Source organism: Cebus imitator, unplaced genomic scaffold (genome assembly GCF_001604975.1).
Source record: "Cebus imitator isolate Cc_AM_T3 unplaced genomic scaffold, Cebus_imitator-1.0 Scaffold335, whole genome shotgun sequence".
In the NCBI taxonomy this organism is placed as follows: Eukaryota; Metazoa; Chordata; class Mammalia; order Primates; family Cebidae; genus Cebus; species Cebus imitator.
Window position 1 is genome coordinate 1,777,387 of NW_016107650.1, and position 9,204 is coordinate 1,786,590.

Sequence of the window (9,204 nt, forward strand, 5' to 3'; positions counted from 1 at the left end):
TTTTTTTTTTTTTTTTTTTTTTTTTTTTTTTTTTTTTTTTTTTTTTTTTTTTTTTTTTTTTTGAGATGCAGACTCACTCTGTGTTGGCCAGGCTGGAGTGCAGTGGTGTGATCTTGCCTCACTACAACCTCTGCCTCCTGGGTTTAAGTTATTCTCCCGTCTCAGTATCCCAAGCACCTGGGACTACAGGTGCACACTGCCATGCCTGGCTAATTTTTGTATTTTTTGTAGAGACGGGGTTTCACCATATTGCTAAGGGTGGTCTTGAACTCTTGACCTCAGGCAGTCTGCCCACCTCAGCCTCCCAAAGTGCTGGGATAATAGGTGTGAGCCACCGTCCCCAGTGAACCATGAACACACTTTGAAAAATAAGTGCAGTGGTTTATGATCCAGTTTAGGCTCTGATGAAAGGAGTTCTGAATCCAGCATGTACAAGGAAGGGACTGGCCATTATATCAGGTCACAGTCTCAGAGGGACAGCATTTATCAGAGCTTTCTGACACCAAATGAAAAATTTCCAAAATAAATCTATCTAATCCGGTTGCTTCTTACTTCTCTACAAAGCCTTTCCCCGTCAGACCCTGTTGTGCAAAGTATAAAGCTTTGGGCGCGTGTGAACAGGGAATAAGAGAGGCAGCTGCTTCTGGTGGGTGATACACTCTCTCAAAGACCACTTGGGTGAGGAAGCCAGTGGCTCCATGCCCTCCTCCCTGAATGACCTTTGATGATTTCAAAGATGGCAAGATAGAGGCATGGACCAGGGATAGGAATCCTGCCTTCAGGCCCTGACTGAGATGAGCGTCTCCGTGTCCTCATTTACACGATGAAGGTTATGACAGGTATCTCAAGGCCTTGCCTGATTTAAAATTCTGTGCTCCTCTTGCAATGCTGGGCTGGATGGTGCAGCTGATGGTGATGTAATGAACCAGTTCTCACTGGCAGGGCCCCAGTTACTGGTTTCCACCCTGCCCTGGTGTGTTGTGTTTATCAAGTTTCTACCTTATAGGAAAGGGCAGTACTCATAGATGCCATTGCCCATGGGTGTGCAGAGATTAGCCAATAAATAATGAACCTGGGTCATTGAGCATGGGCATTATGTGGCAACCACCACTGTGTGTGAAAGGCCGTTGATTGTTACCTAAGTTGTGAATGAATTGCATTCAGGTCGAGGCCAATTCCAGACAGTAGGAAAAGAAAGAAGTAGAAAGTCATCGCTCCCTGAAGAGACTGAGCTTCCCATCTGTAAGCTGTGAAAGGGTGCTAACAGTTCCCCCCTTAATCTGCTGAAACAGCCTAGAACAGCGTCTGCAGCAGCGCCGTCCTGCAGGGCTTTCCGCACTGATAGGACTGTCCTATAGCTGTGCTGGCTAGTGAAGGAGACAGAAAACACAGGCTTTGAACATTTGAAATGTGGCTGTTGCAACTGAGAAACTCAATTTGTAGTTTTTTTTTTTTTGAGTTGGAATTTCACTTTTGTTGCCCAGGGTGGAGTGCAGTGGCGCCATATCAGCTCATTACAACCTCTGCCTCCCAGGTTCAAGCAATTCCCCTGCCTCAGCCTCCCAAGTAGCTGGGATTACAGGTGCCCACCACCATGCCCACGCAGGGCCAGAAAGTGAACTTTTAATTATAATTAATGTTAATTACTTTGAATTTAAATGTAACAGTCCTCTTTGGCTGGGGGCTCCCACCTTGGGTAGCATGTCTCTGGAGCATCCTGAGTATTCAACAAATGTTAGCTACTGTGGCTGATGTTGTATGATTGTTATTTTAGATACTTTTTCTTTTCGAGATGGAGTCTCGCTCTGTTGCCCAGGATGGAGTGTGGTGGCGTGACCTTGGCTCACTACAACCTCTGCTTCCCAGGTTCCAGCGATTCTCCCATCTCAGCCTCCAGAGTAGCTGGGATTACAGGCATGTGCCACCACGCCCAACTAATTTTTGTATTTTTAGTAGAGACGGGGTTTCACTATGTTGGCCAGGCTGGTCTCGAACTCCCGACCTCAGGTGATCCACCTGCCTTGGTCTCCTGAAGTGCTGGGATTACAGGCGTGAGCTACAGTGCCCAGCCTATTTTAGATACTTTCAAAGATAAGTTTGGTGCTTAATGTGGGTCAGAACATACACGAGGCTATTTTCGAAAAACCTAGAACTTGTAAGTTCGACCCTCTACTTTCTGGCATCTTTGCTTCTTCTCAAGGCAGACAGACATGCTGAAAATATGCTTAGGGCAGAGCTCCCTAACTGATGTGTTGTAGATGTGTTACGGCTTGCTGCACCTTTGGCTTTTCGGTGGCACTGGGGTTTTCCCCAGGCCTCTTGGCACCCTGGGATTCAGGAGTGCTGTTTCCAAGGATGTGGCTCAGCCTAGGGGAAGTAAACTTGTGCCTCTTCAGCCCTCAGGTCGGTTTGGCTCGGCCTTGGCGGTGTTGGACTTTAACCAAGATGGCGTGCCTGACCTGGCTGTGGGCGCTCCCTCCGTGGGCTCCAACCAGCTCACCTACAAAGTAAGGCTGCTGCTGGGGTAGGGCTGGAGGAGAATGGGGTGGGCAGGGAGGGGTCTGAGGGAGGCCACTGGTGGGGTGAGCTTCTGGAGCAAAGCAGACAGCCAGTGTGGCAGCCAGGGCATTTGTTAGTAGATGATCTCAGGCCCCTACGGGGTTCTTGCCGTGACCTTGAGTTACCTTGTAGCTCCTGCTGCTGCCTGCCTAGCCTGATTTGGCCCTGTAGGTTCCCAATTGCACCAGGTATTTTGTTCTTTTTTTTTTCCTCCCCCACCATGCTGAAGGCCAGTGAAGGGAGACAGAAATCCCAGCTAATCTGTAGTTTCTGGTTATCACAGAAGGGAGGTGACTTCCCTGAGCCTTTCCTCAAATGCTTGATCCAAGCTTGTTGCCTGCTGAGATCTTGGGCCCTGGTCTACAGGGCTGGCTTTATACTATAGCAGGGCCCACACATCCGGGAGCCACGTGTGACCACGGAGGCCACGGGCCCCGCTTGCTGGCTGCCCTGCTCAGGCTCCCGTCTCGCCCTTCTTACGCTCCATTTCTAGACGTGCCAGCGCCTGTCACATCCTGAACTCATCAGGCTCCCTGACTTCGCGATCTTTGCTTGTACAGTTTCCTCTGCTTGAAAAGCGTCTTCTCCCATGTTTCTTTCTTTTTTTTTTTTTTTTTTTGAGACGGAATTTCGCTCTTGTTACCCAGGCTGGAGTGCAATGGTGCGATCTCGGCTCACCGCAACCTCCGCCTCCTGGGTTCAGGCAATTCTCCTGCCTCAGCCTCCTGAGTAGCTGGGATTACAGGCACGCGTCACCATGCCCAGCTAATGTTTTTTGTATTTTTGGTAGAGACGGGGTTTCACCATGTTGACCAGGATGGTCTCGATCTCTTGACCTCGTGATCCACCCGCCTCAGCCTCCCAAAGTGCTGGGATTACAGGCTTGAGCCACCGCGCCCGGCCCTCCCATGTTTCTTTAGGAGTGACATGCCACTTCTTGCAAAAAGCATCATCTAACTTCTGGGTGAGGCTGATGCTTCTTTGTCCACACACAGAATCCTGTGCTTGGACCTGTTAAAGCTCCTTCTACCGTGGGTGTCATAATGACCTGTGTGCCTGCTTTTCAGGAGGGCAGAGATTGGTCTTACTTGCCATTGTGTACCGAGTACATGGCTTAGGATGGAAAAAAAGTGCTTAGGAATGAATGGGGATGGAGACAGGCAAGGTATAAGAGGAACGGATAGATAACACGGAATAAAACAGCTCAGCCTGTATCCTCAGGCGGGCGAATGGTACACATGGTGTGTTGGCATTGAGATGTGCCATGGGTACAAGGGGCTGCAGCCGGGGAGGCTTCATGGGAGAGCCCGAAACTGCTGGGCCCGAGGTGGGCACAGAGCTGAGTGAGTCACTCTGCAAGCGCACTGCACACTTGGTGTGGAGGATCCTGAGCAAGACGCTGGGGAGGCAAAGAGGAAAACAGCATCATTTCTGCAACGCGGACTCTCAGTCTGATGGAAGCGACAGATTTAAAACAATTCCTTTCAGCCCAGCAGCAAAGCAGAGGACGGGTTTCTGTCTGTCATTAAGTTCCTAGTCATCAGGGGCGGTGATAAGTTGACAAGGTCTTGCTTTAATTTAAAAAACAATCTTTTGCTGAGCGCGGTGGCTCACGCCTGTAATCCCAGCACTTTGGGAGGCTGAGGTGGGCGGATCACCTGAGGTCAGGGCTTCGAAACCAGCCTGATTAACATGGTGAGACCCTGTCTCTACTAAAAATACAAAAATTAGCTGGGTGTCGTGGCTGGCATTCGCCTGTAATCCCAGTTACTAGGGAGATTGAGGCAGGAGAATCGCTTGAACCCGGGAGGTGGGAGTTGCAGTGAGCCGAGATTGCCCCATGGCACTCCAGCACGGGCAATCAAAAAACAAGAAACAAAAAAGACACCAATTTTTTGTGGACACAGGATCTCACTATGTTGTCCATCCTGGTCTTGAACCCCTGGCCTGAAGCGGTGTTCCCACTTCGGCCTCCCAAAGCACTGGGATTATAGGCATCAGCCGCCACACCTGGACCCAGAGTCAGTCTGTGCTGTCTCGCCGCAATTTAAGGTTCTTGGGTCACCACCAGCGCCTCATGTCTGTCTGCTGTCTGTCCTTATTTAGGGTGCCGTGTATGTCTACTTTGGTTCCAAGCAAGGAAGAATGTCTTCTGCCCCTAACATCACCATCTCTTGCCAGGTATGTTGACCACTTCAGCCAGGCGCAGAAACCTGGGACTTGTATCCTAGCTGCCACCAGGACTGGGTAAAAGGTGCTTTCCTGGTTTCCTCTTCAGGACGTCTACTGTAACTTGGGCTGGACTCTGCTGGCTGCAGATGTGAATGGAGACAGTGAGCCTGATCTGGTGATTGGCTCCCCCTTTGCCCCAGGCAGAGGGAAGCAGAAGGGAATGGTGGCTGCGTTTTATTCCGGCCCCAGCCACAGCGACACAGGTAGTGCCTGATGGGGGAATGGGTGGAGACCGTGGCCGCTGTGTGTACAATAACTTACCCTGCACACAGTTTTATGTCCTTTTTCCGTATTCCACATCATTCCACCAACATTTTCACACAGTCTGTTACTCCTAAAGACGTTCTGGCAAGTGATGTACATAGATTCACTCAACATACAAAAAGTGACCCACAGCTTCTAGGCAGAGACCCAAAGAGGGCAAGTAGACTGTTGTCATAGTGTCTCCACGTAAAATAGAAACACTGAGGAGGCTTTGCACCAAAAGCATCTCACAGGTGCTGTCGACTGTGCCTTTTTTTGGGGGAGGGGGGACAGAGTGTCCCTCTGTCACCTAGGCTGGAGTGCAGTGGCATGACCTTGGCTCACTGCAGCCTCTGCCTCCTGGGTTCAAGCAATCCTGCTTTCTCAGCCTCCTGAGTAGCTTGGACTACAGGCATATTCCATCACACCCAGCTAATTCTTGTATTTTTAGTAGACATGGGGTTTCACCATATTGGTTGGGCTGGTCTTGGACTCCTGAGCTCAGGTGATGTGCCCCCCTTGGCCTCCCAAGGTGCTGGGACTAGAGGCATGAACCACCACACCTGTCCCAGGGCCTTTCTAAATAACATCTTCAGCTCCACAGAAGCTTTGGAAATGGATTTCTCATTTTTGACGTTGGGGTCCTGGGATCATCATAAGGACATATAAGACTTTCAGCAAAAGCTCAGCAATGTGAACCCATTTCTATTAGGCTGCAAAGAGGACCCTTCTTTTTTTCATCCCAGTAGTCCTCTCACTTAAAGTATTAACAAAAGGGACGGGTTGTCTTCTTTAGAAAAACTGAACGTGGAGGCGGCCAACTGGACGGTAAGAGGCGAGGAAGACTTTGCCTGGTTGGGATACTCCCTTCACAGCGTCACCGTGGACAACAGAACCTTGCTGCTGGTGGGGAGCCCCACCTGGAGGAATGCCAGCAGGTGAGGCTGGTGCTGAGGCCTGGGACCCGTGAACACAGGGGCAGGCACCTGCTGCTGTGGAGCCCACCGAGTGTGGGGCACAGGGAAAAGGGTGAGGAAATGCTTGGCCTTTGAAGGAAAGGGCAAGGCTCAGGACAAGGTTGCAGATTCTCCGTAGAAATTTAAAAATACAATAGGCAAGTGTATTATTGGCTCTCGGTTCTGGAAGTTAGAAGTCCAAGATCAAGGTTGAGGTCAGAGGGTCAGTTTCTCCCGAGGCCTCTCTCCTTGGCTTGCAGATGGCTGTCTTCCCTCTGTGTGTGACCCATTCCCCACTTCTATTTTGCTCTTTTTGGAGGAGGGGGTGTGGTTCACTCTGTTGCATAGGCCAGAGGGCAGTGGGTGATCATAACTTAATGCAGCCTCAAACTCCTGGGCTCAAGGGATCCTCCTGCCTGAGCCTCCTGAATAGCTGGGATTACAAGTTTGTGTGCCCATGCCTAGCTTTTTTTTTTTTTTTAATTTAAAAACATTTTTGTAGGGATGGGGTCTTGAAATGCTGCCCAGGCTGGTTTCAAACTTGCCTCAAGGGATCCTCCTGCCTCTCCTCTTCTTTGAAAGACACCAATTGTATTACATCAGGGTCCTCATCTTAATCACCTCTTTAAAGATTCTGTCTTCAAATAGAGTCACATTCTGAGATACTGGGGGTTAGGACTTCAGTGTAGGGATGGGGGGACCACAGCTGAGTCTCTAACAATAGGTACCTCTATACTTGCTGTCAGCTGGGAGGCAGGGTGGGGGTTGAGGCACCTGCAGAGCCTGGATCTTTAGAAGAACTCCGACAGTCCCGGTCACAGGGCCAGAGACCCTGCTGGGAGGCCTGGAGGGGGGAGGTGCATTTCCTTCCCTTGCACCTTCGCGCCGGGCTGGCCCTCAGTGTCGCTCCCTGGCAGCCAAGCCCAGTGTGTTTCCTTGTAGGCTGGGCCATTTGTTACGCATCCGAGATGAGAAAAAGAGCCTTGGGAGGGTGTATGGCTACTTCCCACCAAACAGCGAGAGCTCGTTTACCATTTCTGGAGACAAGGTATGGCAGGCCTTCCCCCACAGCGAAGTGGACACACCAAGGAAGCTTTCTCTGCTATACAGTATTGATTCATTGCTTCTCACAGGCAATGGGGAAACTGGGTACTTCCCTGTCCAGTGGCCGTGTGCTGATGAACGGGACTCTGACGCAGGTGCTGCTGGTTGGGGCCCCAACACACGGTAGGTCGTGCACCCTGACACCCCGCTTCCTTCCAGTCACGTGGCTCCTTGTACACGTCCTGTTGGAGGAAGGGTACCAGATCTGCAGCCGAAGAGATCTAGGTTTAAATATTTCTTTTTTTCATTAATAGCAATTTATGTAACTTTGGGGAAGTTACTTAACCTCTCAGAACTTTGGGATCACCATCTACAAAACTGAAATTATAAATATCTATTTTAGGCCTACTGCAGTGGCTCACACCTGTAATCCCAGCACTTTGGGAGGCTGAGGTGGGAAGATCACTTGAGGTCAGGAGTTGGATACCAGCCAGGCCAACATGGTGGAAACTTATCTCTACTAAAAGTAAAAAAATTAGCCAGGCATGGTGGTTCACACCTGTAATCCCAGCTACTCAGAGGCTGAGGCAGGAGAATTGCTTGAACCCAGGAGGTGGAACTTGCAGCAAGCCACGATCAGGCCACTGAATGCCAGCCTGGGCAACAGAGAAAGACTTCATCTCAAAAAAATAAAATATCTATTTCAAAGGTTTGTTGAAAATGACGTAAAGTAACTTAGTGTGTATTAAAGCCCCTATCCCATTGAAGTTGGAGCTAGAGAAAAACTGTGTAAGTCAGTTCACTAGGAATAGGTTTTTTGAGACAGCAAGACTGTCTCAAAAAAGAAAAAAAAGGTCCTCATAGTAGAGGGGAGCAGCAGTGCTGTTACGGCTCATGGCAGCCCTGACCTCCTGGGCTCGAGTGATCCTCACACCTCAGCCTCGAGTAGCTGGAACTGCAGACATGTATCAGCCACCACATTGTCTAATATTTTATTTTTTATAGAGACAGTGTCTCACCATGTTGGCCAGGCTGGTCTCTAGCTCCTGGGCTCAAGTGGTCCTCCAATCTTGTCCTCCCAAAGTGCTGGGATTATAGGCATGCTGCACAGTACCCAGCCCTGAGGACATAGTTTAATAAGCCATTATTCTGTTTACTTTATGGGAAAGAAAGTCTTTTTTTAAAAAAAGAACAAAAACTATTCCCAGCCGGGCACGGTGGCTCACACCTGTAATCCCAGCACTTTGGGAGGCCGAGGCGGGCGGATGACGAGGTCAGGAGTTAGAGACCAGCGTGGGCAACATGGTGAAACCCTGTCTCTACTAAAAATGCAAAAATTAGCCAGGCGTTGGTGGCACGCACCTGTAATCCCAGCTACTCGGGAGGCTGAGGCAGGAGAATCACTTGAACCCCCAGGAGGTGGAGGTTGCAGTGAGCTGAGATCACACTGCTACACTCCAGCCTGGGTGACAGAGCAAGACTCTGTCCCAAAAAAAAAAAAAAAAAAAACAGAAAACCTCCAAAGTATTCCCTCCTGGATTATAAAGGTGAATTATGCTTACTGTGGAAATTTGTGAAAATACGAGGAACTATATAGAAGGAAAAAAATCGCCCCTTACCCAGATATTTAAAAACTGAAGCTTATACTATTTATGATATTGTCATGCCTGATTTTTTGACTTGTTTTGTATCTTGAGCACATTCTCAAGTTAGTAAATACTCTTCTAAAACACGATTTTTGACATCTGTATTGCATTTTTTTTCATGCTAACATTTACAAACATCATCCTGTTGCTGGATTTGTAGGTTTGTATCCTATTTTTACGCTATTGTGAATAAGGAAATTATTGAACACTCAGGTACCTGATCTTTGACTACCTTTCTGATGAGTTTTTTGGATAGATTCGTGGAGATGGTAATTCCTGGAGCAGAGGATCTGATCTTTCTAAAAGTTCTTCTTGTATATCATCAAACTATTTTTCAGAAAGACTTTTGTTTCATGCCATATGGGAAAGATTTGAGTAGTAACCAGAAGTGGATCGGGCAGGCCGGGCACAGAGGCTCACACCTGTAATTGCAGCACTTTGAAACACAGAGGTGGGCGGGTCACTTGAGGTCAGGAGTTAGAGACCAGCCTGACCAACATGGTGAAACCCTGTCTCTACTAAAA

The 9,204-nt window shown here is 49.0% G+C and overlaps 1 protein-coding gene across 3 annotated transcripts in view; it reads left to right on the forward strand.

The window, feature by feature from the left end:
- Positions 1 to 9,204, forward strand: part of GPLD1 (glycosylphosphatidylinositol specific phospholipase D1) — a 72,045-nt gene that overhangs the window by 38,531 nt on the left and 24,310 nt on the right. For all 3 annotated transcript variants that reach the window (XR_001818197.2, XM_017505249.2, XM_037730203.1), the window contains exons 15-20: positions 2,397 to 2,507; positions 4,666 to 4,740; positions 4,838 to 4,994; positions 5,831 to 5,972; positions 6,933 to 7,038; positions 7,124 to 7,217. Coding sequence is in view for 2 of the 3 variants with exons in the window: in XM_017505249.2 (XP_017360738.1) it covers positions 2,397 to 2,507; positions 4,666 to 4,740; positions 4,838 to 4,994; positions 5,831 to 5,972; positions 6,933 to 7,038; positions 7,124 to 7,217 (685 nt within the window). In the remaining variant the exon portion in view is untranslated. The remainder of the gene's footprint in view (positions 1 to 2,396; positions 2,508 to 4,665; positions 4,741 to 4,837; positions 4,995 to 5,830; positions 5,973 to 6,932; positions 7,039 to 7,123; positions 7,218 to 9,204) is intronic.